We start from the raw sequence: 17,973 nt of genomic DNA, 5'->3' as shown, positions 1-17,973 counted from the left end.
CCAGGGTGACTCCAGCTGTTGCAAAACTACAACTCCCAGCATGCCTGTCTACAACTGCATTCCCTAACCAGGGTGCCTCCAGCTGTTGCAAAAGTACAACTCCCAGCATGCCTGTCTACAGCTGCATTCCCTAACCAGGGTGCCTCCAGCTGTTGCCTCCAGCTGTTGCAAAAACTGCCTCCAGCTGTTGCAAAACTACAATTCCCAGCATGCCTGTCTACAGCAGCATTTCTCAACCAGGGTGACTCCAGCTGTTGCAAAACTACAACTCCCAGCATGCCTGTCTACAACTGCATTCCCTAACCAGGGTGCCTCCAGCTGTTGCAAAACTACAACTCCCACCATGCCTGTCTACAGCTGCATTCCCTAACCAGGGTGCCTCCAGCTGTTGCAAAACTACAACTCCCAGCATGCCTGTCTACAGCGGCATTTCCCAACCAAAGTGCCTCCAGCTGTTGCATTACAACTCCCAGCAAGCCGGTCTACAGCGGCGTTTCCCAACCAGGGTGGCTCCAGCTGTTGCAAAACTACAATTCCCAGCATGCCTGTCTACAGCAGCATTTCCCAACCAGGGTGCCTCCAGCTGTGGCAAAACTACAATTCCCAGCATGCCTGTCAACAGCGGCAATCCCCAACCAGGGTGCCTCCAGCTGTTACACTACAAGTCCCAGCATGCCTGTCTACAGCGGCATTTCCCAACCAGGGTGCCTCCAGCTGTTGCAAAACTACAATTCCCAGCATGCCTGTCTACAGCAGCATTTCTCAACCAGGGTGACTCCCGCTGTTGCAAAACTACAACTCCCAGCATGCCTGTCTACAACTGCATTCCCTAACCAGGGTGCCTCCAGCTGTTGCAAAACTACAACTCCCACCATGCCTGTCTACAGCTACATTCCCTAACCAGGGTGCCTCCAGCTGTTGCCTCCAGCTGTTGCAAAAACTGCCTCCAGCTGTTGCAAAACTACAATTCCCAGCATGCCTGTCTACAGCAGCATTTCTCAACCAGGGTGACTCCAGCTGTTGCAAAACTACAACTCCCAGCATGCCTGTCTACAACTGCATTCCCTAACCAGGGTGCCTCCAGCTGTTGCAAAACTACAACTCCCACCATGCCTGTCTACAGCTGCATTCCCTAACCAGGGTGCCTCCAGCTGTTGCAAAACTACAACTCCCAGCATGCCTGTCTACAGCGGCATTTCCCAACCAAAGTGCCTCCAGCTGTTGCATTACAACTCCCAGCAAGCCGGTCTACAGCGGCGTTTCCCAACCAGGGTGGCTCCAGCTGTTGCAAAACTACAATTCCCAGCATGCCTGTCTACAGCGGCAATTCCCAACCAGGGTGCCTCCAGCTGTTACACTACAACTCTCAGTAAGCCTGTCTACAGCGGCATTTCCCAACCAGGGTGCCTCCAGCTGTTACACTACAACTCTCAGTAAGCCTGTCTACAGCGGCATTTCCCAACCAGGGTGCCTCCAGCTGTTGCAAAACTACAATTCCCAGCATGCCTGTCTACAGCAGCATTTCGCAACCAGGGTGACTCCAGCTGTTGCAAAACTACAATTCCCAACATGCCTGTCTACAGCAGCATTTCCCAACCAGGGTGCCTCCAGCTGTTGCAAAACTACAATTCCCAGCATGCCTGTCAACAGCGGCAATTCCCAACCAGGGTGCCTTCAGCTGTTACACTACAACTCCCAGCATGCCTGTCTACAGCGGCATTTCCCAACCAGGGTGCCTCCAGCTGTTGCAAAACTACAATTCCCAGCATGCCTGTCTACAGCAGCATTTCTCAACCAGGGTGACTCCAGCTGTTGCAAAACTACAACTCCCAGCATGCCTGTCTACAACTGCATTCCCTAACCAGGGTGCCTCCAGCTGTTGCAAAAGTACAACTCCCAGCATGCCTGTCTACAGCTGCATTCCCTAACCAGGGTGCCACCAGCTGTTGCCTCCAGCTGTTGCAAAAACTGCCTCCAGCTGTTGCAAAACTACAATTCCCAGCATGCCTGTCTACAGCAGCATTTCTCAACCAGGGTGACTCCAGCTGTTGCAAAACTACAACTCCCAGCATGCCTGTCTACAACTGCATTCCCTAACCAGGGTGCCTCCAGCTGTTGCAAAACTACAACTCCCACCATGCCTGTCTACAGCTGCATTCCCTAACCAGGGTGCCTCCAGCTGTTGCAAAACTACAACTCCCAGCATGCCCGGACAGCCAACGGCTGTCCGGGCATGCTGGGAGTTGTAGTTTTGCAACAGCTGGAGGTGCCCCGGTTGGGAAACACTGGTTTAGGGCCTTGTCAGTCCACACAGACTGTATTTTTAGGGATTTACTCGCATCAAAAGCATTTTCCAACGTATAACTCCAATGGAAGGCTTTGACATGGTCCACTGTATATGCAGATTTTGGGGGAGATTTATCAAAACCTGTCAAGAGGAAAAGTTGCCTGGTTGCCCATAGCAACCAATCAGATCGCTCCTTTCATTTTTAACAAGGCCTCTGCAAAATGAAAGAAGCGATCTGATTGGTTGCTATGGGCAACTGGGCAACTTTTCCTCTGGACAGGTTTTGATAAATCTCCCCCTTTGTCTGTAGGTTTCCATACGTTTTTTTTTTACATAGAATAGCCTAGTGTAGATAAAAATATACTGACATACACCGGCCCAGTGGAGGGCATCGGTTGGGTGAATAGAGCTTTAGTGATGTTTTTACGGTATATGACAGGAGCTAAACATCTTTACAATGTACATATGGCAGCATACTGACCGGTATAAGGGTATACATTACTGGATATCTGCAGTTGTGGGAAATTATTCCCAACCATTTTAGCCACACACAATATATCATTAAATAGGTTGTCCAATGTCGTCACCAGGTCCCACAGAGACCTCTCGGTACACAGTCAATTCCCCCTGCAGCCACAGTGTGGGAGCCCATTGACGTGCCAGTTTCTCTAGAGCACATGCCCATAGGGACCCAACTAATGCATATGGAAAGAGCTTAAAGGGGTTATCCAGTGAAAAAAAAAACAACAACTTTTTTTTAATATATCAACTGGCTCCAGAAAGTTAAACAGATTTGTAAATTACTTCTATTATAAAATCTTAATCCTTTCAGTACTTATGAGCTTCTGAAGTTAAGGTTGTTCTTTTCTGTCTAAGTGCTCTCTGATGACACGTGTCTCGGGAACCGCCCAGTTTACAAGCAAATCCTTTAGAAGCAAACCTCTTCTAAACTGGGCGGTTCCCGAGACAGGTGTCATCAGAGAGCACTTAGACAGAAAAGAACAACCTTAACTTGAGAAGCTCATAAGTACTGAAAGGATTAAGATTTTTTAATAGAAGTAATTTACAAATCTGTTTAACTTTCTGAAGCCAGTTGATATATATAAAAAATTTTTTTTCCTGGAATACCCCTTTAAGAAATAAAATAAATAAAAATAAATAATAAGAATAAAAAAAGATAATAATAAATAAAATAAAAATTATATATATATATATATATATATATATATATATATACTGTATATATTCTTATTATATAATGTTTTATTATAATATTATAATACTATTTGATTATTCTTATTATTTTTTCTATACATAAGTAATAAAATTAATGCTGTTCTAAAATGTGTGTGGTGTGTGTGTATATGTATATATATATATATATATATATATATATATATAATAGCGGTGCCGGGCTTTTCTGTTTCTTGTGTGAAGATTTGTAAATTACTTCTATTAAAAAAATCTTAATCCTTTCAGCACTTATGAGCAGATGAAATTGAGTTGTTCTTTTCTGTGTAAGGGTGCATTCACACCACGTTTTTGTAATACAGTTCCCGTATACATTTTCAATGTGAAAATCGTATGGAACGGTATTGAAAACCGTACGCGTTGACTCTCCATTGAAAACTGTACGCCAAAAGATGCATCAGGTTGTGTCCGTTTTGCACCCTGTACGGTTTTGTCCGTTTTTTTCCCCGTACCCAAAACCGTAGTCTACCACGGTTTTTGGTCTGGGTGAAAAACTGTATTAAACCGTATACGTTCTTTTTTTTTTAACATGGGAGTCAATGGGGACCGTACAGAACTGTATGTACATACGGTTCCATCCGGTTTTCAATATACGTTTTTTGACTTTCCAGTTTTTTTTTTCTTGGAATTTCAATCAAACAAGTGAAACTTTATTCAAAATGGAGTGAAAAGTTTAAAACGTATACGTTTTTTCTTACAAAACGGTTGCAGTTTTTTAAAAAAACTTACAGTTTTTAACTGTATACGAGTTGAAATTTGTACACACGTTTTGATACAGTTTTGTCAGATTTTGAGGAATCCGTTTTTCATCAAAAACCTGATACGGGAACAGTATTGCAAAAACGTGGTGTGATTGCACCCTAAGTGCTCACTGATGACACGTGTCTCGGGAGCTGTCCAGATTAGAAGCAAATCCCCGTAGCAAATCTCTCCGACTCTGTGCAGTTCCCGAGGCAGACAAAGGTGTCAGAAGAGAGCACTGTTGTCAGACAGAAAAGAACAACTCACCTTCAGCAGCTGATAATTATTGGAAGGATTAAGATTTTTTAATAGAAGTAATTTACAAATCTGTTTAACTTTCTGGAGACAGTTGATATATATAAAATCTTTTCCTGGAATACCCCTTTAAAGGGGTACTCCTCCCCTAGATGTCTGATTGTGGGGGTCCCTAGCGACAGGACACCCGCAATCAGACATCTTCTCCCCTATACTTTGGATAGGGGATAAGACTGTGGCACCTCAGACATCTCGGCTGCAGCACTACAGACATCTGGTGCACGGAGCAAACGCCGGTTGAAGCAGGGAGATCGCGGGGGTCCCCAGCGGCGGGACCCCCGCAATCAGACATCTTATCCCCCACCCTTTGGATAGGGGATAAGAGATCTAGGTGCGGAGTACCCCTTTAACAAAAGTCATATGCCAGCTATGCTTACGTGTACGGCAATCTTTATGACTTTATTGATTATTTCATTTTTAGTTGATTGTTCATAATATGAGAGTAAAGTTATGTTTCCCTATAAAACACCGTGGGGTGAGTCTACTCCTTCTACACCCCAAAGTATTGTGTATGAATATTATTCCCCTCTGTACAGGTGCAGGTAGAACAATATGGAGACAGGTTAGGTTTCAGGCGGCTGCAGATATATCAGCTCATTGTTTGGCTATAGCTGCCATTATATAAATGTGAGCAATAAGGCGACAATCAGAATTTTACCCGGGCGATTTCCAGTTCTTTATGTCTTTGCATAAGCTGTTTTTCCAGTTCTACAATTTTTGACATGGCTTCGTTTTCTGTGTCTAGAAGCTTTTCAGAGAGCTGTGAACATAGAAGGAAAGATAGGAATTAGTTTCATGAAAATTCACTAATATGTATATTAAAAGTCATGGGATTTTTAAAAATTATATTCTGTATTTTTCTCTTCGCACTTCGGTGGCGCCCACAATCTGATAGCTATCCCAAACACTACAATAAGGGAAATATTTGCCATAAATGTCTAATAGATACAGGTCCCACACCATACCAAGATTGAGGGCCCCCAGCAAGCAGGCTGTTTTACGCATTTTGCATAAATTCCACTGGGGAGTTACGTAAAGGGGCACTCCGCTGTTCAGCGTTTGGACCAAACTGTTCCGAACGCTGGAGCCGGCCCCTCATGATGTTATGCCCCACCCCCTCATGACGTCACGCCACGCTCCCTCATGACATCACGCCCCCCAACTCCTCAATGCACGACTGTCACGCCCCCACCCATAGATGTGCATTGAGGAGGCAGGGCATGGCGTCATGAGGGGGCAGGGCCTGATGTCATGAGGGGGTGGGGCTATGACATCACAAGCTCCCGGCGCCAGCTCCAGCAATCAGAGCAGCAAAAATATAGGTGAAATATAGGTGAACATGCAAGACCCACAAACATAATTAACAGAGAGTAAGGATACACCATACGGACCACTTCACAGACCCCTGACACGTGTTTTCCCTTGGATAAAGCGGTCAGCGAAACACGCGTCAGGGGTCTGTGAAGTGGTCTGTATGGTGTATCCTTATAGTAGCAGTATTATAGCAGTTATATTCTTGTATATAAGAGCAGTATTATAGTAGTTATATTCTTGTATATAGGAGCAGTATTATAGTAGTTATATTCTTGTACATAGGAGGCAGTATTATAGTAGTTATATTCTTGTACATAGGAGCAGTATTATAGTAGTTATATTCTTGTATATAGGGGCAGTATTATAGTAGTTATATTCTTGTATATAGGAGGCAGTATTATAGTAGTTATATTCTTGTATATAGGGGCAGTATTATAGTAGTTATATTCTTGTATATAGGAGGCAGTATTATAGTAGTTATATTCTTGTACATAGGAGCAGTATTATAGTAGTTATATTCTTGTACATAGGAGGCAGTATTATAGTAGTTACATTCTTGTACATAGGAGCAGTATTATAGTAGTTATATTCTTGTATGTAGGAGCAGTATTATAGTAGATATATTCTTGTATATAGGAGCAGTATTATAGTAGTTATATTCTCGTATATAGGAGACAGTATTATAGTATTTATATTCTTGTATATAGGAGCAGTATTATAGTAGTTATATTCTTGTATATAGGAGCAGTATTATAGTAGTCATATTCATGTATATAGGAGGCAGTATTATAGTAGTTATATTCTTGTATATAGGAGCAGTATTATAGTAGTTATATTCTTGTATATTGGAGCAGTTTTATAGTAGTTATATTCTTGTATATAGGAGCAGTATTATAGTAGTTATATTCTTGTATATATAGGAGCAGTATTATAGTAGTTATATTCTTGTACATAGGAGGCAGTATTATAGTAGTTATATTCTTGTACATAGGAGGCAGTATTATAGAAGTTATATTCTTGTACGTAGGAGCAGTATTATAGTAGGTATATTCTTGTACATAGGAGGCAGTATTATAGTAGTTATATTCTTGTACATAGGAGGCAGTATTATAGTAGTTATATTCTTGTACATAGGAGCAGTATTATAGTAGTTATATTCTTGTACGTAGGAGCAGTATTATAGTAGATATATTCTTGTATATAGGAGCAGTATTATAGTAGTTATATTCTCGTATATAGGAGACAGTATTATAGTAGTTATATTCTTGTATATAGGAGCAGTATTATAGTAGTTATATTCTTGTATATAGGAGCAGTATTATAGTAGTTATATTCTTGTATATAGGAGCAGTATTATAGTAGTCATATTCATGTATATAGGAGGCAGTATTATAGTAGTTATATTCTTGTATATAGGAGCAGTATTATAGTAGTTATATTCATGTATATAGGAGCAGTATTATAGTAGTTATATTCTTGTATATAGGAGCAGTATTGTATTAGTTATATTCTTGAACACAGGAGGCAGTATTATAGTAGTTATATTCTTGTATATAGGGGGCAATATTATAGTAATTATATTCTTGTACATAGAAGCAGTGTCACGATTCGGCTTCCAGGTAGTGGATCCTCTGTGTCAGCGAGGGATTGGCGTGGACCGTGCTAGTGGACCGGTTCTAAGAGGCTACTGGTTTTCACCAGAGCCCGCCGCAAAGCGGGATGGTCTTGCTGCGGCAGTAGCAACCAGGTCGTATCCACTAGCAACGGCTCTACCTCGCTGACTGCTGAGAAGGCGTGGGACAGAAGGACTAGGCAGAGGCAAGGTCAGACGTAGCAGAAGGTCGGGGGCAGGCGGCAAGGTTCGTAGTCAGGATGGGTAGCAGAAGTTCAGGTACACAGGCTTTGGACACACTAAACGCTTTCACTGGCACAAGGCAACAAGATCCGGCAAGGGAGTGCATGGGAGGAGGTCAGATAAAGGCAGGGAGCAGGTGGAAGCCAATTAAGCTAATTGGGCCAGGCACCAATCATTGGTGCACTGGCCATTTAAGTCTCAGAGAGCTGGCGCGCGCGCGCCCTAGAGAGCGGAGCCGCGCGCGCCAGCACATGACAGCAGGGGACCGGGACGGGTAAGTGACCTGGGATGCGATTCGCGAGCGGGCGCGTCCCGCTGTGCGAATCGCATCCCCAACGGCCAAGACAGTGCAGCGCTCCCGGTCAGCGGGACTGACCGGGGCGCTGCAGGGAGAAAGACGCCGTGAGCGCTCCGGGGAGGAGCGGGGACCCGGAGCGCTAGGCGTAACAGTACCCCCCCCCTTAGGTCTTCCCTTCTCTTTGTCCGGTAACTGCCTCCCCTGGGATGAGGACACCGGGAAAGAATGGAGGGTTTCCTCAACGGCAGGCAGTACAGCAGGAGTGGGAATGGGGAGGGAGGGCAGAGGGCGAGGCCTGGCACGGGGCAGTGTGACACCAGGACGGGGGCCATGGGGAGGCACAGAGGCTTGCCTGACGGGACTGGGAGGGGGGGAGAGGCACTTCCTGTGGCAGGCAGAGTCCCAGTTCCTGATCTCCCCGGTGGTCCAATCAATGGTGGGGGAATGAAGCCGGAGCCAAGGCAGACCGAGGAGGACCTCAGAGGTACAGTTGGGGAGAATGAAGAACTCAATCCTTTCGTGGTGGGGTCCGATAGACATCAGGAGGGGTTCTGTGCGGTAACGCACGGTGCAGTCCAATCTGGCTCCGTTGACCGCGGAAATGTAGAGCGGTTTGACGAGACGGGTCACCGGGATGCTGAATTTATTAACAAAGGACTCCAAAATAAAATTTCCAGAGGCACCGGAGTCCAAGCAGGCCACGGCTGAGAGGGAGGAGTTGGCTGAAGAAGAAAACCGCACGGGTACCGTGAGACGTGGAGGAGCAGACTTGGAACCAAGAGACGCCACACCCACATGAGCTGGGTGCGTGCGTGCGTTTCCCAGGCGTGGAGGACGGATAGGACAATCCACCAAGAAATGCTCGGTACTGGCACAGTAAAGACAGAGATTTTCTTCCCTACGGCGATTCCTCTCTTCCTGGGTCAGGCGAGACTTATCCACTTGCATGGCCTCCTCGGCGGGAGGCCCAGGCGTAGATTGCAACGGATACTGTGGGAGAGGTGCCCAGAGATCTAAGTCTTTTTCCTGGCGGAGCTCTTGGTGTCGCTCAGAAAAACGCATGTCAATGCGGGTAGCTAGATGGATGAGTTCTTGCAGATTGGCAGGAATCTCTCGTGCGGCCAGCACATCCTTGATGCGACTGGATAGGCCTTTTTTAAAGGTCGCGCAGAGAGCCTCATTATTCCAGGATAGTTCAGAAGCAAAAGTACGGAATTGTATGGCGTACTCGCCAACGGAAGAATTACCCTGGACCAGGTTCAACAGGGCAGTCTCGGCAGAAGAAGCTCGGGCTGGCTCCTCGAAGACACTCCGGAGTTCAGCGAAGAAGGCCTGGACTGTGGCTGTGGCAGGATCATTGCGGTCCCAGAGCGGTGTGGCCCAAGACAAGGCCTTTCCTGAAAGAAGGCTTACTACGAACGCCACCTTAGACCGTTCTGAAGGAAACAAGTCCGACAACATCTCCATATGCAGGGAACACTGAGACAAAAATCCACGGCAGAGTTTAGAGTCCCCATCAAATTTGTCCGGCAGGGACAAGCGGAGGTTAGGAGCGGCCACTCGCTGCGGAGGAGGTGCAGGAGCTGGCGGAGGAGATGGTTGCTGCTGCAGCAGAGGCAGAAGTTGCTGTAACATGGCGGTCAACTGCGACAGCTGCTGTCCTTGTTGGGCAATCTGCTGCGATTGCTGAGCGACCACCGTGGGAAGATAAGCGAGACTTGGCAGCGGCACCTCAGCGGGATCCATGGCCGGATCTACTGTCACGATTCGGCTTCCAGGTAGTGGATCCTCTGTGTCAGCGAGGGATTGGCCTGGACCGTGCTAGTGGACCGGTTCTAAGAGGCTACTGGTTTTCACCAGAGCCCGCCGCAAAGCGGGATGGTCTTGCTGCGGCAGTAGCAACCAGGTCGTATCCACTAGCAACGGCTCTACCTCGCTGACTGCTGAGAAGGCGTGGGACAGAAGGACTAGGCAGAGGCAAGGTCAGACGTAGCAGAAGGTCGGGGGCAGGCGGCAAGGTTCGTAGTCAGGATGGGTAGCAGAAGTTCAGGTACACAGGCTTTGGACACACTAAACGCTTTCACTGGCACAAGGCAACAAGATCCGGCAAGGGAGTGCATGGGAGGAGGTCAGATAAAGGCAGGGAGCAGGTGGAAGCCAATTAAGCTAATTGGGCCAGGCACCAATCATTGGTGCACTGGCCCTTTAAGTCTCAGAGAGCTGGCGCGCGCGCGCCCTAGAGAGCGGAGCCGCGCGCGCCAGCACATGACAGCAGGGGACCGGGACGGGTAAGTGACCTGGGATGCGATTCGCGAGCGGGCGCGTCCCGCTGTGCGAATCGCATCCCCAATGGCCAAGACAGTGCAGCGCTCCCGGTCAGCGGGACTGACCGGGGCGCTGCAGGGAGAAAGACGCCGTGAGCGCTCCGGGGAGGAGCGGGGACCCGGAGCGCTAGGCGTAACAAGCAGTATTATAGTAGTTATATTCTTGTATATAGGAGGCAGTATTATAGTAGTTATATTCTTGTATATAGGAGGCAGTATTATAGTAGTTATATTCTTATATATAGGAGGCAGTATTATAGTAGTTATATTCTTGTATACAGTAGATATATTATTGGACACAGAAGGCAGTATTATAACAGTTATATTCTTGGACATACAGAAGCTATAATCTCATAATTAAAGGGGTATTCCAGGCCAAAATTTTTTTTTATATATATCAACTGGCTCTGGAAAGTTAAACAGATTTGTAAATTACTTCTATAAAAAAAAATCTTAATCCTTCCAATAGTTAGTAGCTTCTGAAGTTGAGTTGTTGTTTTCTGTCTAACTGATCTGATGACTCACGTCCCGGGAGCTGTGCAGTTTCTATGGGGATATTCTCCCATCATGCACAGCTCCTGGGACGTGACATCATCATTGAGCAGTTAGACAGAAAACTTCAGAAGCTAATAACTATTGGAAGTATTAAGATTTTTTAATAGAAGTAATTTACAAATCTGTTTAACTTTCCGGAGCCAGTTGATATATATAGATAAAAAGGTTTTGCCTGGAATACCCCTTTAAGAGGAAGTATTATAGTAGTTATAACATTTGTGCATAGGGGACAGTATTACAGCAGTCCTTCAAGCTCTTGCTTACATGAGAAATGTTTTCTTCCAGTTCTTCAACCCTTTCCAGTGCGGCATTCTTGGTCTCTGCATCCTCCAGGAGAGCCCCCACATCAAACACGTTATCCAGATAAGCCTGAATCTGCACCTGAAGTTTGTCACTTTCCGTATGTTTCAGTTTCTATACGGCAAAAAAAAAGACAACAACACATTTTACAGATCTGTACAAGAAAGTTATAGGCAGAAGTAACACCGGTCATAAGTGCCAACCATACTGACCCAGTCGCTTCCAGACAAATTCCCCCCCAATGCCAAGATAAAAACGTAAACTTACATCAGCCGAACATTTATATTAATTTCTATAAGCGGCCGCCAGAACCACCTGATAGCGCTTATCTTCACAGGGCAAGACAAATGCTTTAGACAGATTTAACAACCAATAAAAATGTACCGTATATCCAATACAATATGTAACCACCAAACAATGCAAATATTTGCTACATATCCAAATCCACAATAAGATCTACTTACGTCCAGATATTCATCCAGGGCTAGTTTGGTAAACTCAAACTGAAGATGGACTCTAAAATTCATGTCTTCTACCGAATGGACTACGATGTTAATGAACTGCATACAGGCAACCTGCAAAGAGTCACAGATGGCATTTGAGGGGTTAACTCATTACAGTTTCTGCAAAGCCTGCAAAATAGTGAGCTAGTGCATACAGTACTCCCGCGGATTCTCCACCCGTCACTCCCGTCCTTCATTTTGGGCTTTTCCCCTGTGCATGCTACATACCGCCGTCTAACTATTTTTTACTTCAATCGCAGGCCATAAATGTCGCCATTCGCAATGTAATTCCGTACTGTCACTTTAAAGGGGTACTCTGGTGAAAAATGTTTTTTTAAATCAACTGGTACCAGAAAGTTAAACAGATTTGTAAAATACTTCTATTAAAAAATCCTAATCCTTCCAGTACTTATCCGCTGCTGTATGCTCCACAGGAAGTTGAGTTGTTCTTTTCTGTCTGACCACTGACACCTCTGTCCATGTCAGGAACTGTCCAGAGTAGGAGCAAATCCCCATAGCAAATCTTTCCTGCTCCGGACATTTCCTGACATGGACAGAGGTGTCAGCAGAGAGCACTGAGGTCAGACAGAAAATAAATTCAAAAAGAAAAGAACTTCCTCTGTAGTATACAGCAGCTGATAAGTACTGGAAGGATTTAGATTTTTTTAATAGACGTAATTTACAAATCTGTTTAACTTTCTGGCACCAGTTAATTTCAAATAAATAGTTTTCCACCGGAGTACCCCTTTAAGATGGTTTGTGTATCACCGCCGAGCAGGTATTTGTGTGAAGATGGAATGATGAGGCTGTGCAGGCGGTGGATGAGAAGTGCCAGTTACTACTAGTAGTATTTTACCCCTTTTTAGCTCCAATCTTGGAGGGTGACAATGAACAGCTGCCAGACACCTTTAGCATCATCTGGAGTAGTGTATTCCAAAGAGTGTGCCTCCAGCTGTTGCAAAACTACAACTCCCAGCATGCCCAGACAGCCAACGGCTGTCTGGGCATGCTGGGATTTGTAGTTTTGGAACAGCTAGAGGCACACTGACAAGGGGGAACAATAAGATAGGCTTAATCTAAGCCATGCTGTTCTCATATATCTTATACAGAAAGCAGACCCTATGAAATCTGCACCCCCTAAATTTTACCCCAGGTCTAAGTTGCTCCTTAAAGGGGTTGCCCAGTCTACAAAACCCATTTTCATCCAACCTATTAGGGAATTCTGAGTTAAAGGGGTACTCCGAAATCAGGTTAAAAAAAAATAATAATAAAATGCTGCGGGAGCGAACAGCACTGCTTACGTGTCTGCCCCAATTCTAAAACCACCCAAAAAATCCACTTGTTTTATGGGTCTGTAAAATCCTCTCCCTACCATGTCCTCTCACTAATTCCTGGTTGAGAAGTTGCTCAGTACTACAATTTCTCAGAATGCATAGTTTTCCTTACAGCTGACAGTTGTTGCAGAACATTTCAGTACATAGCAGACTATTGCACAGAAGTCAGTAAATTTGCAACACCTGCTGCATTCATTCCCTGTCTGCTCCTCTGCCTGTTACATTGTTCAGCCCCCCATAAGATATATTTGTGTATATCTAGGTGAGGTAAGCTGTAAAGGCTTATCAGAGGTGATGACATCCCTCCAGTTAGGCCTCCTGGGACAGCAGAGGATGATGTGTCATCTCAAGAGGGAGGAGCCCGGGAGCTGGAGACAACACCATACTGACAATGAGAGGACTACACAACTTTCTGTCAGCAGTGAATCAAGCAAAAACATACCAAAGTCAGTATAATTTGTAAGAACATTATATGAGTAAGGGGGGGGGGGGGGGTGATGGGCAACCGCACACTGCCACTTAGTATGGGAAGACCAGGGGGATAACTGAGCAGGAAAATTCCCTGCACCAATCATGGGCAGACAATCACTAAAACCACTCCCCAGGTACCAGGACCGGACCATGAAGGAGCAAAATATCGGGAGCGGCTAGGAGGGGACTACTATCAGGAAGGCGGGACTAATAGATGTGCCAAGCAGGGCTTCGCAGTCATGGGGTCCTGCTGGAATACTCCATAATGCCCCTGCGAAAATCCCCTAGTGGTCGCTGCAGATAGCCAAAATATTATAATTTAAATGGGCACTGTCATGAAGTAAAAAAATTGATATGTTGTAGTACTTAAGTACTACAACATATCTCTAATATACTTTAATTAAAAAAAAGTGATTTTATACAAGTTTAAAATCACTTTTAAATTCGGCCACTAGGGGTCGCCCTCCTAGTGGCCGAATGCATTCAGCAGTGATGTCACCACTGAATTTCGACTCATTTCAGCCTGGCAATGAGTCGAAATTCAGGCACTGCTGTGCTCGCTCCCGTCTGTCAATCAAACAGGCAACAGTGAGCACGCTGATAGCTGGGGCTGCGCGCATTGGCCAGCTCCACTGGCCTCGTGCGCGGCCCCGCCCGCCCCCGTTACCCTGTCCGGAGGCAGCGCGAGCCTCCGGATGGGTAAGTGTGATCTGCAGTGCTATTGGCAGATCATCTATGCGCGCTCCCGACAGGAGCGCTGAATAGACGATCTGAGGGCGGAAGCAAGCGCCCAGCAAGGCATCAGTGACGTCGTGCCTGCTGGGAAGCGCTGATTTCTGCCCTGCTTTATAGAGCAGATTTAGAAGCACTAAATCTGCTCTATTAAAGCGATTTAAAAGTTTTTTAAAGCCAGGTAGGGGGTTAGGGCTAGATTACTAAAAGGTAGGGACATATTAGATTATATATTACTTGGTGGGAGCTACCTTTTAACGGTAAAGATGAGTGAAGGGGAGATAGTTTAAGTTCTGTATCATAAATAGAAAGCTCTGACCACTATTAATTATTTAGAATACCAAGCAAATGGGGGTTAAAGGGGTACTCCACTTTTTTTTAATCAACTGGTGCCAGAAAGTTAAACAAATTTGTAAATTACTTCTATTTAAAAACCTTAATCCTTCCAGTACTTATCAGCTGCTGTATGCTCCAGAGGAAGTTCTTTTCTTTTTTTGAATTTCTTTTCTGTCTGACCACAATGCTCTCTGCTGCCACCTCTATCGATTTTAGGAACTGTCCAGAGTAGAAGCAAATCCCCTTAGCAAACCTCTCCTGCTCTGGACAGTTCCTGACACGGACAGAGGTGTCAGCAGAGAGCACTGTGGTCAGACAGAAAAGAAATTCAAAAAGAGAAGAACTTCCTCTGTAGTATACAGCAGCAGATAAGTACTGGAAGGGTTAAGATTTTATAATAGAAATAATTTACACATCTATTTAACTTTTTGGCATCAGATGATTTAAAAAAAATATATATATTTCCAGTGGAGTATCCCATAAATGAATGGATGACATAGGATTTACATTGGCACAGGGCTACAGACCATGCAGTACCTATACCAGTGTTTTCCAAACGGTGCATCTCCAGCTGTTGCAAAACTGCAACTCTCAGCCTGCCCGGACTGATGCTGAGAGTTGTAGTTTTGCAACAGCTGGAGACGCACTGTTTGGAGAACACTGCCTTAAGGTTGTATCTGCAGATAATTTTGCAGGGAAATGGACAAAAATCTAAATTTCCTCCAGGCTGTTTACTTATTCCTCGGAAGCTTCTACTGAGAATCAATTAATCTACTCGTAGGTAATTCTGAGAATCTAAAAAGCACTTGGAAATGTCTATTTAAAGAGTCCATTCAATGGCTTTATAGTAGGTATTGTATAAGGACACGATCGCTCGCCAAAAACCGTCTCCTTCATATGTCTGTCATCTTATAACACGCGGCAGAACATTTTTCCATGGTTCTCATGACCTAAATGTTATGTAAATTTTCTTTTAAAAAAAAATAATATTCAAGAACAAGTAAAGTTCATCTGGAGGTAACGCTTCCTTTGACAGTAGCGGATATTCCTCGCAGGCATCAGCAATTCCTTAGCTTATTGTTATTTCACAACCAGGTGTGTGGAGCCCGAAGCACAAATCCATAGCAGACAATATCTGAATATTAAGGCAGGGTTCAGACTACGGAATTTACAAGCGTAATTCTGTTTAGAAATTACGCTAGGAAATTCTGATGCAGCAGAGTCCCATTGCTGTCAATGGGATATCACTCCAAAGTGCACATTACAAAATTTTAGCAGGGAAACTTTTGCTACTGTAATTCCGCTGCCGAAAGAAGAATCTTGCTCATTCTTTCTGCGGAATCCTACTATTTTAGTCATCCAATTAAAAAAATCTATAGGATTAGTTTTTCATGATCTCACGGAAGAAAACCCATGTTGTTTTTCCTCTTGCAATCCATGGGATTTTAGATGTTTCACAATCCTATCCTTTCCCTAATATTCAATCATTTCCCTACTATTGATGTCAGGCTTACTGGTCTATAGCTGCCTGATATCTCCCTACTACCTTCCATGTGAATGGGCACAATATTTGCTAATTTCCAATCTTCTGGGGCGACTCCTGTTACCAGTAATTGGTTAAATAAATCTGTTAACGGTTTTGCTAGTACACTGCTAAGCTGGTTTAAAGGGGTACCCCGCTGCTCAGCATTTGGAACAAACTGTTCTGAACGCTGGAGCCAACGCCGGGAGCTCGTGACGTCATAGCACCGTCCCCTAATGACATCTCGACCCGCCCCTCAATGCAACTCTATGGGAGGGGGCGTGATGACTGTCACGCCCCTTCCCTTAGACTTACATTGAGGGGGCGGGTTGTGATGTCATGAGGGTGCGGGGCTATTACCCCTTTAATAACCTTGGGTGTATCCCATCAGGCCCCTGAGACTTATTTGTCTTAAATTTAGCTAACATAAAACCTCTTTCTCTGTAATGACACATGCATCAAATGATTTATTAGTCTTCCTCCCTAACAGAGGTCCTTTTCCTTCATTTTCTTCTGTAACAACGGAACAGATGTATTTACTGAGGCAGTCAGCTAGTAGTTTGTCCTTCTATGCTTTTATTAGTCTTTATGCTTCTATTACCTCCGTGCGGCACTTTGCCTTGTTTTAATGCACAGGACCCACACCTGGAAGTGCTGTATTGTAAGTCTTTTTCTTTTACTGTTGTCTCTGACCTTTCCCAGCATTCCATGCAGCAAGAGACAATATGTCATAAGTCACATGGTCTCCAGGGGGCATGACTATGCTGTAGTACGTGGGTGGATAGCAGGGTGGTAGGGATTAAAGGAGTAGTCCAGTGGTGACTCAGTGGTGAGCAACTTATCCCCTATCCTAAGGATAGGGGATAAGTTGCAGATCGCGGGGGGGTCCGACCGCTGGGGCCCCCTGCGATCTCCTGTACGGAGCCCCGACAGCCCGCGGGAAGGGGGCGTGTTGACCTCCGCACGAGGCGGCGGCCGCCACGCCCCCTCAATACAACTCTATGGCAGAGGCGAAGCGCTGCCTTCGGCAATCTCCGGCTCTGCCATAGAGATGGATTGAGGGGGCGTGTCGGCCGCCGCTTCGTGCGGGGGTCGACACCCGCTATCTGGGCCGAGAGCCGGGGCCCCGTACAGAGAGATCGCAGGGGGCCCCAGCGGTCGGACCCCCCGCGATCTCAAACTTATCCCCTATCCTTAGGATAGGGGATAAGTTTTTCACCACTGGACTACCCCTTTAACTGAAGTAATGCTATCCACCCACCTACTGCAGCATAGCCATGGCCCCTGGAGACCATGTGACACAATTACGGAGCTGTTCAGCTCTCTTTTTCCTGTATATATATATATATTAGTACTGTACCAAGGCTTTGGCAAAAAGCTGATTGGTGGTAGTTTCATGTGTCAGATAGTGATGGTCCATCCTGAAGATAGGCCAAAAACAGTCCAGGAGACCCTCTTTAAAACTTCCAGTCAACCCATTCCAAAAAAATATTTAAAGATTAAAGGACATGACGGATTTATATATTTCTGGGTAATTCTAGGGTGAAATGACTATTAAACTTTACAATGACTGTAATGGGAGTTGATGGAGGTGAATAATGAGAATATTACCATGAAATCTATATTGTTGTCTTCATTCCTGAAATGTTCCATGAGCTTTTCGAAGCGTTGTTTTTCACCACAAACCTTGAAGAGTAAAAAGAAATACAGTCACCACACAAAGAAATGTCAATATGACTGCATAAGAATAGAATGCGGCAAGGACGACTGGATTCCCATAGAGAGGACATATCCTAGAAGATTTGTGATGTCATGGCTGGTGATATGAGATTCTG

At 45.1% G+C, this 17,973-nt stretch overlaps 1 protein-coding gene across 8 annotated transcripts in view; it reads right to left on the bottom strand.

Annotated features, from left to right (window-relative positions):
• The window catches only part of FMNL2 (formin like 2), a 358,580-nt gene that overhangs the window by 60,696 nt on the left and 279,911 nt on the right, over positions 1-17,973 (bottom strand). For all 8 annotated transcript variants that reach the window (XR_008847349.1, XM_056536955.1, XM_056536957.1 and 5 more), the window contains exons 10-13: positions 17,750-17,824; positions 11,705-11,815; positions 11,205-11,354; positions 5,253-5,354 (exon numbers count right to left, since the gene is read on the bottom strand). Coding sequence is in view for 7 of the 8 variants with exons in the window: in XM_056536955.1 (XP_056392930.1) it covers positions 5,253-5,354; positions 11,205-11,354; positions 11,705-11,815; positions 17,750-17,824 (438 nt within the window). In the remaining variant the exon portion in view is untranslated. The remainder of the gene's footprint in view (positions 1-5,252; positions 5,355-11,204; positions 11,355-11,704; positions 11,816-17,749; positions 17,825-17,973) is intronic.

Source organism: Hyla sarda, chromosome 8, assembly GCF_029499605.1.
Source record: "Hyla sarda isolate aHylSar1 chromosome 8, aHylSar1.hap1, whole genome shotgun sequence".
Classification (NCBI taxonomy): Eukaryota; Metazoa; Chordata; class Amphibia; order Anura; family Hylidae; genus Hyla; species Hyla sarda.
Note: the sequence above shows the minus strand (reverse complement) of the source record. Positions and strands in the feature narration are given on the sequence as shown.